Here is a 21,962-nt window from a genome sequence, read left to right on the forward strand (position 1 = left end):
ACCCATTGTTTCATGTTCTCTATGTATACAAATCTCCCCACTGTATTTTCCACTGAATGCATCTGATGAAGTGAGCTGTAGCTCACGAAAGCTTATGCTCAAATAAATTTGTTAGTCTCTAAGGTGCCACAAGTACTCCTTTTCTATTTCAGGGACAATCACTTATTCGTCCGCACTCCTCAGTGCCCCGTGTAAGACAGTTCCACACTCCCGCAGCATGTCATGGTAGCTAGGACCTCTCAGCACGGTGAATGCTGGAGCACCACAAGGAGTGGGCAATGCTGCCTTGGCAGGGCTGTGAAACCAAACAAACATCAGCTCAGAATCCCTTCTGAACTGGCTGCTGTGGGGGACGTTCAACACAACCTTACATTTAGTTCATTCCAGACAAGAGTATTCGTGGGTCCTCTTTTAACCTTCTGCTTCACACTTTCAAACTTTGCGTCTTTTTTTCTTTTTTCAAGTGGGACAGGAATGGGCTTATTTTCATTTCAGGAGAACGGCTGGTGTTCAGTTCTGCCAGGGGAGGGCTCAGTTGCTGCTCATTTTAAGCATTTGAACTGGCACAGACTGATGCTGGTGAGCCACCCAAATTATTTTTGGGTGGTTCGGTGCCTCTATTTCAAGATTCCTCTGGGTAAAATGACAGGAAGTTTGCAGGCAATTTTGAGCCAAACCTCAGAGAGACTGGTTTTCAGTCTGTGCTAAAAGCTCCTTATTAAAAACTGGCCTGTCCGGACTGTGTGTGTAACTTTGATATTTGCATGAATCAAATAATAAGGGGCACGTTTGCAAAATCAATTGTGCAGGTTTTATATTTACTGCACGTTTACCACATATGTCATTTATTACACAGTGGAAAACCGTTAAATGCACAGTAGTTGTGCCAAGTGGCATTATGCTTTTAACAGCTTTATTCGTTTAACAGCTCCAGTTCTCATTATATTTTGCCATGTGGTATATGAGATTTTTATGCATTTAACAGTTTAAAAGGGTTCCATGGTATTTTCCTTTTATGTATTTCATATTGTGCCTGTGTGTGTGTTGGGTTTTTTGGGGGGTTGTGAGCTGTAACCCAAGCACCTCCACATAAGACAGCAAAGGGAAATAACAATTAAGAAGGGAAAGAGAAAATGAAGAAAGGGGAAAGGAATCAGCCTATGCCAGGATATAAATACATATATGAGTAAGGCTCTTAGAATGGTATCAATGGCTTTTAATGCCTTGTTTAGATGCCTTTCAACATTTTCATCAGATTTATTTTACTTCAGTTTGAACAGTATTGTTTTATTGCCTGAAGGAAAGGAAAATATATTTATATATTTTACGAGTAGAGAGTGTGCACATGGGTAACACCCCCCGCCCCCCCGCGGTTGATGCCATCTCATAACAAAACTGCCCCTTTCACACAGACTTAAACATATCCCTCTTAATAGTCACCAACGCACTCACTGTCCGCCCTATACCAAACTCTGTCCCCCACTGTCTCCATAAAACTATTCTGGTTGGGGTTTGTTTGCGTTTTTTTGGTAAACAGCTGGATAAAATTTCCATTTCATTGATTCCTACAAGAATTTTAGCCCCACTTTGAGTTCCCCAGTATGAATTTTTTGCATCCAAGGTGAGAGCTAGTCTAAGTGAACTAAGTGTTAGCCCTTCTCCCCCAACCCCTCCTTGTACAATGGCAAGGACAGATAGTGAATTATTTAAAAGGCAATACTGTACACAGTATATACTGAACATAAAACAAGAAATATCTGCCTCAGATGCAATTTCCCATTGGTTTCCCACAGTTAGGCATTTAAGAAAAATAAAGAATTTATCTCCCAAATGAGGAGGAGCTTTGGAGGGTCCTTGTTCCACTACCAGAAATTTTAGGTTACATACCACAGTGGGGAGGGAGGTGTGTGCATCTGAGTGAGAGGGCCCCAATATGTACAAAACCAGTACCAACTACATGGGATTGTGAGCTGGTCCCTTTTCCAACCTGTTTTAAAAGGAAAAGGAAACCAGCAGGGAGGCAAAAGACAAAACATGACAGGTTCCCCAGAGATTATTATTATTGCAGGAACAGATGTATTTTTATTGGTGGGAGGGAGAAGGAGAAGGGTCTAATCCCAGCCCCAGAATTTGCTCTTTTAAAAAATCACTCACCTGACTTTTATTGGCAGCCACTTTGGCAAACAGGGCCTGAGACACCTTGGCCCTTTTCATCTCCTGTTGGATCTCGTCATAAATGGCAGCTGTGATGTTGACGTTGGCGCCGTCCACCTTAATGGGGAGGTCTGTTGTCGGTGTTGAGGTTTTGGCCTACCAAGAGACCATGAAAATAATAATTAAAAAAGTGCTGCTTTCAGCCCAGCCATCTGTGCAGAAATTATCAAAGGATTTCAGTCAGCTGATGCCAAACTGCATTAGCTACAGAGGGACACTTCCTGTCCATTATTCTAATCAGGTTAATTGTGATTGGAAATAATTGCAATGCATTCCTATAGGACGTGCAGGGCCCTGTCAACCCTCTCTCTCTCTCCCACAGCATGTTTATTGAACAGCTCAAAGACGGGATAGGTAGCTGGGGCTCTAAGCTGCAGGCAGACAACTAAGTTTGTTCTGCCAACCTGCAAATGCAGCATATATATGGAGATATGTCTTTTTCTTTTTTTATTCTAAAAATGGCATACCTTAGAGGAAGAGCCAATTCTCCCAGAAAAAATGAGTAAATGGGTAGAGGTCTCTAAATAATAAATTATTACTCAATTTAATGCACTCCCTCAAGTCTCCCTCATTCTTTATTAAAGCTATACGTATGTCATTTGAGTATGTATGGTTTCCCATCATGATCATCATTATGCTAGCCAGCCAGTCACCTAATTTCACCTAGGAAATCAGTGGAAATGAAAAAAAAATCATTTAATAAAGCCAGGCTTTGGCATGCCTTTGATGTGCCGCCCTCATTCTCCTTAACTCATATTGCGATTTTGTGTATTCTACTGCACTCCTTTTAATTGAATGATTTCCCATCCGCTTCTGTGACAAATGAAGGACAATAATGGAGGATGCCAGCCCTTCCCCAGGCTGCGCTAACCCTAAAAGATTTGTACCAATGCAATCCACCAGGCTGCTGCAAGATTTTTATTTTAACTTCCTCAGCAGCACTAAGACTTTACTGACGAGTAACAGATCAAGAGCGATGACATGCCCTTCCACTGGTGCTTTTACAGTAGGACGCTCTGTAATCTGTGTCAGCAGCATCAGCTCCTCCGAATGCCAGCTTTCATTCATTTTCCAGAGGCTAAATAGCAGAGGTATTCGAGCTGATCTAAACTAGGTTTTAACTCTGAAACAGCTCACCCTGGAATCCCTGCACCAGAGAGGAAGATCCCTTAACGAAAAGATGAATGTCACAAGTATAAAACTGCCTGCTTGCAACTGAGGTGCAAAGAGCTTGAGAAATAAATGAGCCCAAGTGGCAAAGCTCACAGCACATTCCAGATCCAAACCTTCCCAGAAGTTCTGAGTGTATGTATTCCATTCCCAGATTTTGGTTTGGCCCCTTGTAAACCTTTGCAGCTGGTCCCTGTCTTTATATCTGCAATTCCCTGGAGTCTGGGGTAGTTATGACAGGGTTTTGGTTCAGGCTCATTTCTAGTGTCAATTCTTAGCTGGATACAACTGCACAAATGTCTGTATGTTAACAGAAAGATTACCTGGGCCAATCAGAATGTTCTGAACTCCCTCTCTTCTCTTCCTCCTAGCTCTTCCCACCCCAAATCCTTTCCTCACCATGGAAATCTTCACTGATGGCCCCATCCAAAGCCCACTTAAGTCAAAGATCTAAAGTCACCCACTAGTTCCAATGGACTTCTTTGGATGACACCTTAAATCTTGAGGGGATTAGGTGCCTAACTTTCAACCCCCAGGTTTGAAAACGGTCTTCATGCTACCGTAAAGTTGGCCGTTATTGGAATCTCTCAGTGCAAATAATAAGCAAAGGAAGAGGGTAAGTGGGCAGCAACAATGTAAGAGCTCTTAATTCCGGTCAGTTACTGCTGCATACCTTCCTCTTTTGTAAAACAGAATGGAGAGAGCTGGCCAAACATATGCAACAACCTTTTAAACTCTCAGAATTTGTTTTCAAAGCACTCAGATCCTTTTGCTGAGTTAATCTGGTGCTTTGCTCCTCACGTTGGTCCTGAACAACACCGGAACATACCAAGGAAACACCCCCGGCGGGGATTTCATCACCAGCGCAGAATTACAGATGGGTGCTTAACTCCCCCTCCCTGTTATATCAACCCCACACTGCCCTTATTATATATTAATAGTAGCTGATGATACCCTCTCGTTTAACCCTCCACACTGAAAAATCATTCCCAGAACTACTGCCTCAGGAGACTGGTATCTATGGAAACAATGTTTCAAAATACCATTAAATCAACTTCTCTAGCACTGTAGCATAATTCCTAGAAGGACAGTACAATTCTCCCATCTAGCTACCTTTGCTATGTCCAAGGCCCCTCTTCTTCTTATTTAGAACATCTCCGCTGGGAGGCTGCACTTGCAGGAATCACTGTACAGGAGATCAAGAAGATACTGGCCTCACCCAGGCTAATACGATGTATATGGGAAGCAAAGTAAAACATGCTGCCTACGGGCTGGTCAGCAGCCTTGTTTTCAGGGGTGCCTACAGCCATGCCACTGGCGAGTGCTGAAGTAGGGTTTCACTGGTGCCCAGACGCTGTGCTGGCCCACTGCAGGGTGAGGAGCTGCTCCCGGCGTACTCAGGAAAAGACAAGCACTGAGGGCACAAAGCTCTATCTATCACTGTTGCTCATCAATAAAACAAATATGTAAAAAGAACCCAAAACCCTGCTGCCTCATTCAAGTCAAAAAGTAAAGTGAGCCTTCGGCCTGAAGAAGAGCTCTGTGCAAGCTCAACAGCTTCTCTCCCCCGCCTTGTCTCTTTAAACTTTTGTAATCAGATTTTCTAACAATGCTGAGCTCTAAAATGGGAAGGTGTTACCCATTATCCTCATTTTACAGATGGGGGAAAGGAGGCAAAGAGATGAAGCGGCTTCGCCAGCAGGTTGGGGGCAAAGACATGATCCAAACTCTGGTTTTCCAACTCCCGTGATCCATTGAACCACACTGAAAGCTAGAGTGCCCGGAGCCAGAGTGCCTCGTATGTAACTCTAGTTGTGGAATTTATCCTACTTGAACATTTGTGTGAATGAGCAAATCCTTTAATATAATAATTAATTCAGAAACACATGTGGTTATGATGTTTTAAAGTTTCAAATAGAACAGTTGTCTCGACAAATCCTTATTTTCATGAGATGGAAACTGGGAAGATAAAGTTAGTTAGGCCAATGACCTGGGTTTGCAACACAAAATTCATTTTCAAATTTGTGTGAGTAGAGTATGCTAGAAAATTACCTGCAATTAACAATTCCTTTATGTAATGTGTAGGTATAAAGTGCATTAAAATGCCAGAATGTATTTAAGCGACCTCAATTGTTTCTACAGAAACAAAATCATGTCTTTATAACTAATCAGTCTGTGCTACGCTACTGCCAATAACAGGACTGAGAGTTGTGGCATCCAGGCTACAGATCTCAGATATGAAAAGTACCCAGTAATAAGATTAGAAGCACAGATAACATGTACACAGAACTACAACTTAAATGCTTTACAGACTTGAAAATACTACAGTTACTAAAGCAGGATGATGAGACATGCCCATTCACTAGTAAAGTTTTGAATCAAGTTTAATGCTGGCACTGAGCTGGCTTAGCTCTGCAGTGAGGAATTTCAAATTAAAGCAATGCAAATGTTGTGATGACAAAGGTAATTTGCTGTAATCACAATCTCCTTCTAAGCACACACCTCTTTTTCAGAAGCCTGAATGTCTGTGAGATTATTTTCAGTCAGCGAGCAGGGGAAAATACACTGCAGTCTGTGTGCCCACATTCTCTTTTTCTAGTGACAGATGAGCATCGTATATGGGGAGTTAGGAAAGTGGGTGGTAACACAGCAACGATAAAAGTGTACAGAAATCTGAAGCTATGTCAATCAGACAATAGTTGGTGGCAAATAGCAAGCAGTGATCTTCTGTTTCAACACCCCACCCACCTGACATCTCCATACTTGTAAGTAATTACAAAAGTAAACCTCTAAAATAAGGACTCTGATGAGGCAGACTATTGAGCAAACTTATTTCGATGCGATTCTCATTCATTGGGAGCCATGTACTCTGTCAGCCACACACTCTTATTCACTGCAAATCACACATGAACCCAGGTCCAGCTCTTATCTCTGCCCTGCCCACTGTAATAGACACTAACAATGTAGGACATAAGTTAGAAACACGGCTCTTTCCATAATCCATCATGTCGTAGCCATACAGTGGACATACACCATTACTCTGTATACACAGCACATGTATCCTCTCTTGTGTACTGAAATACTTCTTTATATTTATGACATGGATCATAGCTAAAGTTGTTACAGTGCCTTGCTGACAGCCAATAAACACCTCTTAACAGCAACTCCAAACCCTACAGAAGAAATTTCCAAGACACATCTAGGTGCAGGGAACAACAGACAGGAACATAGTGAGAAGCCCCCTCTCCAAGATATGTGCAGGATCTCAAGCCAAAGAAAAAGTTAAAGCGGGGTTGCACCTTACCTGGGGGGTTCTGGAAGAACTCGGACTGCTGGCTGCCGAAGACACCATGCTCACATTGGGGTTCATACTCCTCTCTCTCTCGTCCTGATATATACGATCCCGCTCTGTGTCAGGCAGGTTGAGGAAATTCTGCATTGCCCTCAAGTTTACCAGGAGGGATTGGGAAGCTGTCCTAGGGTCTTCTTCTTTACGCAGGATCTCTGACAGCAATCCCTGGTTCAAAAAATTAAAAAAAAAAAAGCCAAGTCATGTGTTGATTTTTTTTTTTTAATTTGTTTGGTGTAACCATGCGGGTTGCAATGCTGAGAACCTACATCAGATTCTTAAGGGTTCTCCAGAAGGGACGCTTTGTAGGAAAGTGTTTGTCTTCTGGGGGCTGTGGTTTATTTTGGGAATGTCCTATTCTAACGCTCGAACAACAATCTGAGCACAGAGATGCTGGATAGAAAGGTAGATGCCTGAGCAGAATGGCAAAACTGCAATTACTACCAGGTGCCTCCTGAAAATATTTTAGGAACGGTTAGATCTCTCCCTCTCCCTGCTTGAAGCTGGGAACACTTGGCAGTCCTGTTCATCTTTACAAATCTGCCAAGTTTGGTAAATTTAGTTCCGACATTTAAACAGCACAGGAGGTTTATTTTAAAAACAAAAAAAAAAAAAAAAAAAACAGCATTTGGCTGGGTTTTGATGTTACAGTCCATTCACTTCAGTCTGGACAATTTTTTCTCAGAGGAGAGAATGCAGCAAATATGAACCTATCTCCAGGGACTGGTTACTTTATTTGCTGCATCATTTATTTGCTGCATCATTTAAATCATGGACCTCGCAATGCCAATATTAATTAATGAATAACATTCCTTCAGTGTTTACGAACACTTTCATGCCAGCAGGTAGCCAGTATAGCAGAAGGCCCTCAATTCAGGAGGATTTAGGGACATTAAAGTGTTATTTAATAAGGCCCTAAAATCAACAAGAGCACTTAAGCCCATGTATAACTGTAGGCACTACCTTGAAATTAATGTCACTATGCACAAACCTAAGTGCTTTGCAGGATCAGGGCCTAAGACAAAAGGCAATTTATTAGATCGTACAGGATGTACCATTGTCCTCACAAGGCCATACTATATCTGCCACCAGCTTATTGATATGTGTTTCACTTCCACAAGGTAATACTATGGTAACTTCCTTCAACATCTTTGTTTAAATTTATTCACATACAAGCAAGAAGCAGAGAAGGATTAGACTCACAGGGAGAAGAGGTATAATTCAGTACTGGGCATGCCAGTCAAGAGGCTCAGAGTTGGAGATTTCAAAGTATTAAAAAGGCTGCTCTGTCCCATAACATTCATACACCCTGCCCACCTAGCAATCTATCAAACTGAAGTATTACTCCCAGAAATACTGCCGAGAGAAAAAGCTTTCTGCTGGGAATTCCATTACATAACTAATGAAGCTTACCTAAAGCCTTCACCGTTAAAGGGTCAATATTTACCAACCAAATACTGGGGGAAACTGGGGTACCTCAGAAAAACAACTGTGTGGAAACCGTTGTCAAAAATATATCTCACCGTTACTTTACAGTCACGGCCCAGTGAAATCACATTACAGTTAGTCAATCTTACTGCAGTGCTCTTGTCATGCAGCCACATACTAGAAAACCTGAAGTATTTACTCTTGGCTTATTTTCTCCCCTCACATCAAATAGACCCCAATACCCTTGTTGGACATTTCCAAGACAGTTGACCAGTGACCAAAAGCCAATATTTTCCAGTGTTTATTGGCCTTATTCACTACACTTATTGACAAAACCAACAGTCTAGAAAAAAACACCCCATGTCTGCTTACATCTGCTCACACACTGCCAGAACATACACAGAAGAGGTATGTTTGAACCATGATCTGTTATGGAAGAAGCCACAAAACTGTTGTCCACAGACCACTGGTGGTCCCCAAGAGCTGACTGGTCAATGTCTCTCCTTAAAAGAAGCTAAAAATACATTTTCCTAATATTACTTTAGTATGTAAGCCACTGTGGTAGCTGCTACAGAAGTGCAATGGCATTGCAAATGGGAGAGGATTGGGGCCGTGCGATGAGAAGTAGAAGATGGTCAGTGAGGCAACCGGCCTGTTGAGATGAGATCCACACTATCGGAAAATTCAAAGACCCTTTAGTGTAATGGTAACGGCTCTTACTTCGGTTACCCACCGAAATCATTGACAGTACCATGTATCGTGTAGTTGGTATAGCTGTAAAAATGTATTAGAGACAGTACAGTTTGGAGACATTTCAAAATGCTTTTCAAGTTTTCCAGACTAACAAGCCCATGGAGAGATTAACTGAAAGAGGCAAGATATAATATATATTTGGTTTACAGTATTTTTCACTCCATGCATCTGATGAAGTGGGTTTTAACCCACGAAAGCTTATGCCCAAATAAATTTGTTAGTCTCTAAGGTGCCACAAGGACTCCTCGTTGTTTTTGCTGAAAGAGGGATGGATGTCCTAGAGGTCTAAACTGTGAGGTTTGACCTTAGCCCTTTGCCATTCCAAGGTAGATCTATCCAGTTCCTCCAGTTTTCCTTTAGAGTAAATGGAAAACCCTCCAAATTGGATAAAAAAATTAATAACCAATTTTACGAGTTTCCTAACTCTTGATTCTCTGGCTGTTTTGGGGATATACCAGAAACAAATTAAAAACAAAAACAAAAACAAAAAAACCACCTCAGCTTCCAAAATATTGCGTGATTTGGTGATTTTTCCTTATGCTCCCCTTTCTTCTCCTCCCCAGCACCAGGCTGATTTGAAAAAGAAACTTGTGAGCAACAGGAATGTACTCTAAGACAGAGGTTCTTGACCTTTTTCTTCCTGCGCCCCCACCCCTACCAACATGCTATAAAAACCCCACACAACATGTGTATCATAACAAACTGGTTTTCTGCATATAAAAGCCAGGACCAGCATTAGGGGGTAGCAAGCAGGGCAACTGCCCCATGCCACAGGAGGCCCCATGAAACTAAGTTGCTCAGGCTTCAGCTTCAGGCCCCTGTGGTGGGGTTTGGCTTTCTACCCTGGGCCCCAGAAAGTTCTAATGCCAGCCCCGCTTGGCGGACCCCCTGAAAGCTCTCAAGGGGCCCCGGACCCCTGGTTGAAAACCACAGCTCTAAGACAGCTTGCACTGCTTCCTCCTCCCTCTCCCTCACTCCAGCATGTCTGAATTTATGGTCTAATTGTAAAAAATGGAGATCAGACACATACACAAAAGTGCACCAGCAATTTCTTACAAGTGCAGTCACTGACTCCATACTTAATCAGGTAGTTGCATGTACAAGTGGCTCTGCCGGTGCCTAAACTTTGGAATGCATATTTCTAGACTCGTGCAAGCAATCGAGGTAACTGCACACCATCTGACACAGCTCCAACTTTGAGGAGTTGAGCTCTCTATGTACACCGATTCCCAATCACATTTGTGCATGTGGGAAATTTGGCTGTACAAATGTTATACTGAGGCTCAGTCCGCCTCGAAAGATGAGGGTGGATGTTTGGTAGCCTTATGAGCTATGTTAATAGTAGGACAGATAATGAGAAATGACTAACTCAGAGGGAAAAATCCCATTTCCTTCTAAGACTGAAGGGAACCCTGTGATGCAGTGCACCAGTAAACAATGCCAGATAGATCGCAAAGTGACAGAAAAGACAATACAATAAAATATCTTGAGAGCAATAACATTTACATTAATATAATTCTGAGCTATTAGAGTATACACAAAGTAACCAGCAAGCAACATTATAAAAATAAAGTGATACTAAATAATCTGTTCAGCCTCTTTGTCACCTGCAAAAAATTAGGCTTTCAGTATGCAAAACATCTTCCTTCCAGAAAAACAAATGATCGTGATTTCACTTAATTGTAATTTAATGAGGCATAATTTATTTTTTAAAATGATATACACCAGGTGTGTGGTGAGGAAAGCAGCTCAGCCAGACAAACCCTAGTGTTTCTATTTTTGAGAAAAGCCTAAAGCTAGCCAAAGACTGTTTTCATTTCTGCAAATTATGTTTCTGCTAGAGGGGGCTAAGGAGGGAAACCCACAGCATTCATACATTTGTTATAAAATTCCGATGGCTAAATTAGCTCATTCCAACATACATACATTTCCCATATTAAAAAAAATACACACACATTTGGCAATTTGCAGAGTAACGAGCTATGCAAACTTAAAGGGACACTCTGAGGCCTGTCTAGTCTAAATTGAACTTAAATGAATAAACGGATATTCTTCAATCAAACAGAATCCTTAAGATACCCACTTTTAAAAAGTATTTTGACAGGAATTGTGCTTCTTTTTCCACCATAATGCTTATTGGTTTAAAACCATCTCAAGTGATGAGTGATTAAAACAGATGTAACAGTAAATTTAGGCCCTGCTTCTAAACAACATTGTACACATTCTCGGAGACCAGGTATCATACATGTGTACAGCTTAGCTTACATTTGGGGCTTATGCCAGGCACTGTATTTTATTTTTTTATTACACACTGTGCCAATAACTGACTACAGAAAACAAACACAGAGGTAGAAAAAGCAGCATATTTCCAATCAAAATATAAAACTTTGCAGGTATTTAAGTCTAGAATAATTTTGTCAGTGTCTTATGCTAGTTGAGAATTAGTTCACAAAACTTTACTACTGGCTTCAAAAACGAGACAGTTAATATTTTGCACAAGTCCTATGGAGCCTTGTTTGTGATCTTATTTTATTTTGGTTTTGCTACCGACAGAATCTCCACTCTGAACAACCGGAACCTCAGAAGGAAGTCCTGTAATCAACTGTGGACAAGCAATTGGCAAAGTGCTGTGCACCTCCTAAGAGAGGATGTCCACAGTGGAGGCAACCAGAGCTATGGGTGCTCCACACCTCAGGGGATTGGACCCATGTGAACCAGGGTGGTACTGGAAAGGGTGGTGATTTAGGTTTGCCTGGCTCAGTCAATAGAGGCTGACTGTAACCTTTAATTGCCAGGCAACCTATGGACTTAATCCAACGCTGAAGTAAACAGGAATCTTTTTGCAGTCTTCCCAATGGACTTTGGATCAGGACCTGGAACTGATAAAGGACTCAATGGAAAGAATGATTCTATTGTCCCTGGCTTAAAAAAACAACAACCCACACCTCGTTTTTTTAAGCAAAGCATTTCAGAAGCAGTTTGTGTTGAAGGTGGAAATTAAATTGCCGTGTGGGCCAAATCAATGCATAGGGCCACAGGAGCAAAAAGAATAGTCTAATGCTAAAAGGTTCAAACAAGGCTCAGGACAACCACAGCCTCTCCTTTTTGCGCCACAGCCTGTGTGGAGTTGAATAGCGTGGGCAAAACGTGAACAAATCCCAAGCCTGTCTTTCTGAGACAGGGTTTTAAAAGTCTGGATAATTTTTTCACACTGCTTTTTCTTTTTTGTGCACCTCTGCCCTTCCTGGCTTTGGACAAGAGCAGCATGGAAAGTGCTGAAACAACTGAGGGTATGTCTACCCCCAAAGAAAAACCTGCGGCTGGCCAGTGCCAGTTGACTCGCACTTGTGAGGCTCGGGCTGTGGGGCTGTTTCATTGCCATGTAGACTCCCAGGCTTGGGCTCTACAACCCGACAGGATGGGAGGGTCCCAGAGCTTGGACTCCAGCCTGAGCCAGGAAGTCTATACAGCAGGGAAACCCCCCGGCAGCCAGAGCCCCGCAAGCCCAAGTCGGCTGGCAAGGGGCCAGCCGAGGGCGGCTAGTTGCTGTGTAGACGTACCCTGAAAGACTTGCTGTCGTGGCATTTCAAGCCCAATCAGAACCATGAGAAAGCCAGCTCCACTTCCCAGCAGGTCTGGATAAGATTCAGATGAGCACCAGAAGCTTTGGTGCTCCTTCAAATTCAGCCTCTGGCTCTCAGGGATTAGCGACGGTGACAGCGCCCCGCCTGGGGGGCGAGCAGTCTTTTCCTGCAGGAGGGCAGGTGCTGAGACACGCCACCCCCCTTTTTATGAATGAGAACTCTGAACTCATCCCTAGTGGGTGATACTGAAACTATACCCCACAGTATCCAGCAGCGAAATCTAATTTTACCGTACTAAAATGACCAATTTTAGATATAAACCATTACTACCTGCAATCAAAAGATAGAAAAGGAATGTTGCAAGGTGCACTGTCCTTCTGTAACCTCTCACTTTTATCAGCCCTCAGGCTTATAAAGGAATTTCACATTCTGTATACTTCGTGTCAAGACAAGTCTTTGCCATGACATTTCTCCAACGGCAACACTTATATTATTAGGTTTCAGAGTAACAGCCGTGTTAGTCTGTATTCGCAAAAAGAAAAGGAGTACTTGTGGCACCTTAGAGACTAACCAATTTATTAGAGCATAAGCTTTCGTGAGCTACAGCTCACTTCCTCAGATGCATATCGTGGAAACTGCAGCAGGCTTTATATATACACAGAGAATATGAAACAATACCTATTCCCACCCCACTGTCCTGCTGGTAATAGCTTATCTAAAGTGATCATCAGGTGGGCCATTTCCAGCACAAATCCAGGTTTTCTCACCCTCCACCCCCCCATACAAATTCACTCTCCTGCTGGTGATAGCCCATCCAAAGTGACAACTCTTTACACAATGTGCATGACAATCAAGTTGGGCTATTTCCTGCACAAATCCAGGTTTTCTCACATCCCCCCCACCCCCATACACACACAAACTCACTCTCCTGCTGGTAATAGCTCATCCAAACTGACCACTCTTCAAGTTGAAATCCAAGTTAAACCAGAACATCTGGGGGGGGAGGGGGGGAGGAAAAAACAAGAGGAAACAGGCTACCTTGCATAATGACTTAGCCACTCCAAGTCTCTATTTAAGTCTAAATTAATAGTATCCAATTTGCAAATGAATTCCAATTCAGCAGTTTCTCGCTGGAGTCTGGATTTGAAGTTTTTTTGTTTTAAGATAGCGACCTTCATGTCTGTGATCGCGTGACCAGAGAGATTGAAGTGTTCTCCGACTGGTTTATGAATGTTATAATTCTTGACATCTGATTTGTGTCCATTTATTCTTTTACGTAGAGACTGTCCAGTTTGACCAATGTACATGGCAGAGGGGCATTGCTGGCACATGATGGCATATATCACATTGGTGGATGTGCAGGTGAACGAGCCTCTGATAGTGTGGCTGATGTTATTAGGCCCTGTGATGGTGTCCCCTGAATAGATATGTGGGCACAATTGGCAACGGGCTTTGTTGCAAGGATAAGTTCCTGGGTTAGTGGTTCTGTTGTGTGGTATGTGGTTGTTGGTGAGTATTTGCTTCAGGTTGCGGGGCTGTCTGTAGGCAAGGACTGGCCTGTCTCCCAAGATTTGTGAGAGTGTTGGGTCATCCTTTAGGATAGGTTGTAGATCCTTAATAATGCGTTGGAGGGGTTTTAGTTGGGGGCTGAAGGTGACGGCTAGTGGCGTTCTGTTATTTTCTTTGTTAGGCCTGTCCTGTAGTAGGTAACTTCTGGGAACTCTTCTGGCTCTATCAATCTGTTTCTTTACTTCTGCAGGTGGGTATTGTAGTTGTAAGAAAGCTTGACAGAGATCTTGTAGGTGTTTGTCTCTGTCTGAGGGGTTGGAGCAAATGCGGTTGTATCGCAGAGCTTGGCTGTAGACGATGGATCGTGTGGTGTGGTCAGGGTGAAAGCTGGAGGCATGCAGGTAGGAATAGCGGTCAGTAGGTTTCCGGTATAGGGTGGTGTTTATGTGACCATTGTTTATTAGCACTGTAGTGTCCAGGAAGTGGATCTCTTGTGTGGACTGGACCAGGCTGAGGTTGGTGGTGGGATGGAAATTGTTGAAATCATGGTGGAATTCCTCAAGGGCTTCTTTTCCATGGGTCCAGATGATGAAGATGTCATCAATATAGTGCAAGTAGAGTAGGGGCTTTAGGGGACGAGAGCTGAGGAAGCGTTGTTCTAAATCAGCCATAAAAATGTTGGCATACTGTGGGGCCATTCGGGTACCCATAGCAGTGCCGCTGATCTGAAGGTATACATTGTCCCCAAATGTGAAGTAGTTATGGGTAAGGACAAAGTCACAAAGTTCAGCCACCAGGTTAGCCGTGACAGTATCGGGGATAGTGTTCTTGACGGCTTGTAGTCCATCTTTGTGTGGAATGTTGGTGTAGAGGGCTTCTACATCCATAGTGGCCAGGATGGTGTTATCAGGAAGATCACCGATGGATTGAAGTTTCCTCAGGAAGTCAGTGGTGTCTCGAAGGTAGCTGGGAGTGCTGGTAGCGTAGGGCCTGAGGAGGGAGTCTACATAGCCAGACAATCCTGCTGTCAGGGTGCCAATGCCTGAGATGATGGGGCGCCCAGGGGAAATAGCCCAACTTGATTGTCATGCACATTGTGTAAAGAGTTGTCACTTTGGATGGGCTATCACCAGCAGGAGAGTGAATTTGTGTGGGGGGGTGGAGGGTGAGAAAACCTGGATTTGTGCTGGAAATGGCCCACCTGATGATCACTTTAGATAAGCTATTACCAGCAGGACAGTGGGGTGGAAATAGGTATTGTTTCATATTCTCTGTGTATATATAAAGCCTGCTGCAGTTTCCACGATATGCATCTGAGGAAGTGAGCTGTAGCTCACGAAAGCTTATGCTCTAATAAATTGGTTAGTCTCTAAGGTGCCACAAGTACTCCTTTTCTTTTTACTTATATTATTGGCAGCTGTGCCGAACAGACCATTAACAAGGGTGTTATATGAATGGGATACTTTGAATGGTTTTGAAAAGACAATTCTTAGCCTACAAGCATCCAACAAATGACAAAAATATCTGTGCAATAGTGTGTACTGAAGATGTTCCTTATGGATTATCAGGATTCTGAGGACCTAAGGCCATTTTCATTATTTTCCTTTTTTTGACATCTCTGTACCCTGGCAATTCTTCCAGTTCAATTTTGCAGATCGAAGAAGTTGGGATAGTCAATGGAAGTTTTGAGCGCTTCTGCAAACCAAGCAGCACTAAGGTTCATCCATTCATAGCTGAGAAAATGCAATGTTACATGTATGCCCTGCCACTTGAACAATCCTTGTAACTTCCAATGGGACAAATTCTGATCTCACACAGTTGTAAATTCAAATGAACTGAATCCACTGCTGCAAAGGAGTTAATCTGGATTTATACCAATATAACTGAGAGCACAGTTGGCCCCTGACCTACCAGAGCCGTGGAATACATCCCATCAGCTCCTCATTTTTTTAAAACTTGATTCCCAGATTCACTACCTGTAGTCCTGATACAAGTCTGATTCTTAACACTCATTTAACTAATGCTATAAATACAGACATCTCAAGAGATGTCTGCTTAGGCATGAAGTGACGGCATTTAGTCTGATTTGAATACAACACATTCAGGGGGCAATAATGTCAATTTGATTTTTATTATTAAAATGAAATGTTTAAATTCTCAAGCAAATGGTGTTATTACACTAGTTTAATAAAGCCTCTTTTTTATTATGGCAGCTCTTTTTATTAGGGAAGACAGTGTGTGTGTGCATGGGGATCTGCATGTTGGAGCTGGGGGAAAAGGAGGCAGAAGAAAAAAAAAGAGAGAATATCTGCAAATGCCGTGCCATTTATATGACATACAAGAAAAAAAAAACCCAGAAAGGGAGCAAGACATAGCACATACTTTGTATATCTGTGCATTTGTTTCCAAGGATCAGAAATCCTGTGTATCAGCTGAGTAGGCAGGAGCAGCCTCCTGCAGAACACATTCTGAAAGCCTGACTCACATACTACTTAAGATCTTTTCATCCAGCCTATTGAATACAATTAAGTTAATTGAAACTGAAAATTTGGGTACTGTAAAACCCACTGTTGGAACAAATATCCCATGTACCAAAAATCTGCAATTTATTAATTTAAGCATTTCCCTTACAGACTGCCTTCTTTCCTGTGCATACAACAAAACGCGGCTTGTGCCACATTACACACAAGACTAAAACAAGCAGGCAGCATGAAAAGGTTTCAGGCAATGAGAGACAGTTTTCTTTGCAAACAAACAAAAACAGGCCTTTCCTAATTGAAAGTCTACGTAGAACGGTGCAGACACCACAGTGATGAGTGTGGTATGAAGGTCTAAACAGATACCAACCAGAGGATTAAATGCTGCTAGTCTTCCTCCCACTTAAGTCAAGGCAAAGACACTCACAAGTGAAAGTGGACAGGATTTGACTCTCAGGCAGCTATACATGGAAGTTATTTTGACAAAATATATTTCAAACCAGAGACCTCGATTTTGCTGCCATTTAAGTCAACTGGAATTTTGCCAATTCAGTCTAATGAGAACAGAATTAGACCCATACCGATGCTATTTTTTCCGTTCAAAGCTCTTCAGTATAAATGGAGATTTGGTATAACTGGAACTTTCTTACCCTATGCACCATTACTGTGGTATCTCAGCTCCTCAGAGACAGGAATAAAATACCTTCCTGACCCCTGTGAGGCTGCTTCATTTTCCAGATAGGAAAACAAGGCAGAGAGATTGGGACTTGCCCAAGGTCACACAAGGAGTCTGTTGCAGAGCTAGGAACTGACCCCAGGTCTCTGAGTCACAACCCAATGCCTTAATCACTTTGCACTCTGCACAACACAATGCATTGAAACTACCTGGGCCTTTTCCTTTTATTTCATTCCAAATGGAGTTTCATTACACCCAAGTTCAATGAAATGGAATTCCACTCCTTCTATACTCTAGATCCCTTTTGCCCAAAACTATCTTCAAGCAATAGCCAATCAGCTACTAGCTGAGCTAGCCAAGTCAAATCTTCAAATTAGAACACTGATTATTCCCATTCACAGCTAAAGAGTTTTAAAAAGAAACAGGGGACGAGGTTGTTCTTTGGGAAGAGAGTTAAAAGTGGCCTCTTCAGCACTGAAGATGCTTGCTGCTTTTTTTTTTTTTTTTTTTTTTTTGCCAGCTCTCTTTGTATCTGGCACCATGACTGTTTCATTCAAAAAGCCTCAGGTTCACTGATATTCCCAGTTTCTGCAGCTGTTCAGTAAAACAAGCACTGGCCACTCGCCCAAAAATTTTATTAACTTTGGCTACTGTGTCAAAACATTGGCAAAAAAGATGCCTTTAAAAAAAAAAAGACTCAAAACAGAATACATTTGTTTGGTCTATAGGCTTTTCAGTCCATCGGGGGTCCCTTGAGCAAAGAGAACAACAGTTCACTAGTCTACTAACTGAGTCTGCTGGATCCTGTAATATGGAGCTGATCTTTTGTTTACAGCACCGGCAGCTTTCCCGGTTAGAACTCCAGATTCTCCATCATGCCTTTGCTGCACGGAAAGGGACATTAAAGAACGGGGATGAATTGTGTTTATTCTGCTTATGCTGACCACAGAGACCTCAGTTCTGGAGTCAAGCTGCCTGTTGGTCATCTGGGGACTCCCTCGCAAGTGAAGTTCTAACCTTTAGGGATCACTACAGCAAAACTGAAATTGTCTGGAAACTTTCCAGAGAATGAAAGGATAATTTATTCATCCAAAAGTGTCTTTTAAAAGTGTCTCCCTCTCATGGTTGTTACATTCTGTGCCGGTACATTTCTAAATGCATTATCAGCCTTCAGCCTGCTACACTAGGTTCTGGCAAAACATTTTGATTGAGATTTGAATACCAACTTTGCAGAAATTTCAGACTGAGTGAATCAGCATGAATTTGCAACGGGGGCTAAGGAAGAAGGTGCAAGGAACTCTCTGCCCTGAGAAGAGCCAGAATCTAAGTGTGCTCCTTACACACAAGGTATGAGGTCATAGCATCACCAGTGGGGCTACACATCTCAAAAGGAGAGCGGCTAGCCATGGCTCAGCCTCACCTTCCACAACAACTGGCAACCTCAGACCAGCCCTGAAGGGAGCTCACCCACCTGTTTTAGGGCACGTCTCCACCTGACAACTATGCCAGATTAAGGTAGGATGTAAATCTGAAGTGGCATAGATCTTCTGGAATAACTCCTTGTAGATACCCTTATTCTGGGATAAGAGTGCCTTTGCCTGGGGTTTCTATAGTGCCCCTCACCATCCTTTCTAAGTCTTTGCTCTCCCAGCGCATTCCAAGGGGCATTCTGCTCTTCTCGGTCTTCTGCAGAAAGCCTTTTGAAGCCTCTCGTTCACCTTTGACCCTTTAGAAGGCTATGGCTTTAAAAACACACACATACAAACACACCCCACAGCTACAGCTATGTCTATGAGTGGCATCTGCCCCACATTTAACAACTTCATTCATGGCAGCAGCTAAACCCGGTGCCCATTTAAACCCAGGTCTCCAAGAAGTAAATAAATGATGGATTTTCACCATTTATCAACCCTTCCTTGTTTATTTTCTAAAGGATTTTCATGGCTGTAAATAACCACCAAAATCTGAAATACTGAAGTCTTTTAAAACAAGCAAGGAAAAAATGCAAGATCTACCATGAATAAAGTATTTTTATAGCAACTTTCTACTTACAGTTTGGTTTAATGTAAACATGCTTATTCATATGCTTTTCCTATTTTAAAATACAGATATTCGGGATGCCTGCATAGCTTGGGGATGGTGATGAGACACCGAGAGCCTTTCGCCGTTAGGGCACTGATTTGAATTAGTTAGTATGTACAACATACACAGCATTTAAGATGTAAAGCACTATAGGCCAGACTGGAACATGTGACTCATCGCACTAGTCCCACTGAAGTCCCCAAGACCACTCCTGTGAACAACAGGTAGTGAAGACAGTGTCTGCACATTCCTAACTCCTCTGGGCCAGCTAGCCAAGAAGACAGCAGAGCTCTGAAAGGGAACTCAGGCCAGAGATTCCAGGGACCTGAGTAGAAGGATGACTATTCCTCTCTGAGCTAACCTGTAGCCCCGCCCCTACCAGGCCTGGCAGAATAGCAAAACATGGAACAGTATTGCCTTTACCTAGGGGGAATAGCCACACTAAGCAGAATGCTATCAATTTAGATACACAGAGGGGGCCCATTGCTTCGAGCAACTAACAAACTGTACTTCACACCCACCTGGTGAGGTAGAGCTGTCCTATTATCCCCACTTTACAGATGGAAAACTGAGTCACAGGGAGACTAAGTGACCCACCCAGGATGTCCGTAGCACAGCCAGGAACTGAACTCATGTCTCCTGAATCATAGTCCAGTGCCTTAACAGCAGGAATACCTTTTCTCCACAGCCTAGATCCTCCCTCCACTTATCCTGTGTGGCCCCTAGGACATGTGGGTATTTTGCTGAGGGGATAGGAGGCGGGGGTGAGGGGGAAGGAAGGTAGCTAAGTGCTATAGGGGCCCATTGTGGTTTCTCATCTCTGTGTGCACCTGAAACTTCCTGTTATGCTAATATGAATTACTGCATATAGACCCCAATGTCTGCAAATTAAAACAAAGTCATATTATGTACCCACAGTCCTTTGCTAAAATGAATCTCTCAGGGTACGGTTATACTGCAAAGGGAGCCCTGCCGCAGCAAGACTGCCTTCAGAGCTGGGCAGCTGGAGAGCGGCGGCTTCTGGCCAGGATCCCAGCTCTGAAGGCAGAACCGCCACCAGCAGCAGCGCAGAAGTAAGGATGGCCTGGTATGGTATTGCCACCCTTACTTCTGCGCTGCTGACGGCAGAGCTGGGCCCTCAGTCAGCAGAACCCCCACTCTCCAGCCACCCAGCTCTGAAGGCAGTGCAGAAGTGAGGGTGGCAATACCGTACCCCCCCTAAAATAACCTTGTGACCTCCCTGCACTCCCTTTTGGGTCAGAACCCCCCAATTTGAGAAACACTGGTCTCGGCCCTGAAATCGGTATAGTATAGGGTAAAAGCACACAAAAGACCATATTTCAAAGGGGAAGACCAGACGTCATGGTCTGTGACACGTTTTTCATGGCCGTGAATTTGGGAGAGCCCTAGTTATGAACTACAATATCAGCAGCAATCTCAGAGGAGGCTACGGCTGTGTACATCCTTGTGGGGGGGGGGGGAGGGAATCTCTTCCCAATGTTCACCCAGAGCTCCCATCACGGCTAACTGGTTTAGAGGTAAGAAGGGCTTTGAAAAACATTGTTTTGTGCACAACCAAATTAAGTATTTTGAAGCTTATACGGGAACTCCCGACTTGCTGGAATTCCAGACTATAATTAAAACTAGTAATAATTATTATTTTCTCTCTGTGGGCCTCAGAGCACCATCCTGGTTCTAGTGAGTACTCGATAATGATCCTCAGAATGATATAATACGGTGTGTTCAAACTACTACTGTGACTCAATAAAGATAAAACAAAAGAATGCACAGTAATTAGCCGAAGGAATTAACCAGAAATCAGAGCAAATCACACTTTCTGAGGGTATCTGATGCACGTTGTTTCAGAATAAACTTGCTAAATACACTAATTTCAGATCTTTCAATCCAATTAAAAATTATTCCCCTCATGAGCAACGTAGAATGAACAAATTGTTGCTGCTAAATATTCACTGCAGATTTCTTATCCACAGTATGGATAACTATTGCTTATTCTGCCCGCCGTCACATGCAAAACTTTCATCAACCTCAGTGGGTGCTCTGGGCGCTCAGACAAATGCAGAATTTGCAATAAAGATCTATGGTGAGGGCTGCAGAGGAGTGTTCTGCCTGGTATGCAGATTATAACATAGCCAGAGGCTTAAGCAAATATTGCTGTCTCAAACAAGCTGCGAACTTTAAAGTTTTAGGAGAAGCCTCAGAAGTTACTTGAATCACGTGACTTTACCTCTGACTTCCTTTTCTGACCTTCTCCCTCCCACACACACACATACGCATTTGTTAGGCATTTGTTCCAATGGATTTAGCCTAGTTTGGATCAAAGCTTCCCCTACTTCATTTAACAGATTTGCTCAGATGGAAGGTCTCAGGGGAGAAATGATGTTAGTAAGAGGGGTTTTTCAGCATCTGAGTATGTAGGTCATTGGACTTTAAAATAAATTAGAGAATAGTTTATCTATTAAACAAGCTTCACGGTACATATTTTATGAAGCTATCCTTAATTATAGGTTAATGTACGGCACATAACCACCCTGTAGAAAGATTACACACTGGACCGTGATTTGGTGATTAATACAGTTATTAGCTAGTTGGTACAAGGATTTTAATGTACATAGAAAAATTGCTACAAAAACCTTTAGTTTTTAAGGTCAAGGATCCTTGTAAAATGTAACAAATCTGAACACTTCACTATTTGCCATGCC

The 21,962-nt window shown here is 42.8% G+C and overlaps 1 protein-coding gene across 2 annotated transcripts in view; it reads right to left on the minus strand.

The window, feature by feature from the left end:
- SATB2 (SATB homeobox 2) overlaps positions 1 to 21,962 on the minus strand; it is a 161,222-nt gene that overhangs the window by 39,578 nt on the left and 99,682 nt on the right. The window contains exons 8-9 of one of the 2 annotated variants that reach the window (XM_084643666.1): positions 6,689 to 6,901; positions 2,155 to 2,310 (exon numbers count right to left, since the gene is read on the minus strand). In XM_084643666.1, coding sequence (XP_084499792.1) covers positions 2,155 to 2,310; positions 6,689 to 6,901 — 369 coding nt within the window. The remainder of the gene's footprint in view (positions 1 to 2,154; positions 2,311 to 6,688; positions 6,902 to 21,962) is intronic. The other variant, XM_084643667.1, reaches the window with a different exon arrangement.

Source organism: Lepidochelys olivacea (assembly GCF_965140295.1).
Source record: "Lepidochelys olivacea isolate rLepOli2 genome assembly, chromosome: 11".
Lineage (NCBI taxonomy): Eukaryota > Metazoa > Chordata > Testudines > Cheloniidae > Lepidochelys > Lepidochelys olivacea.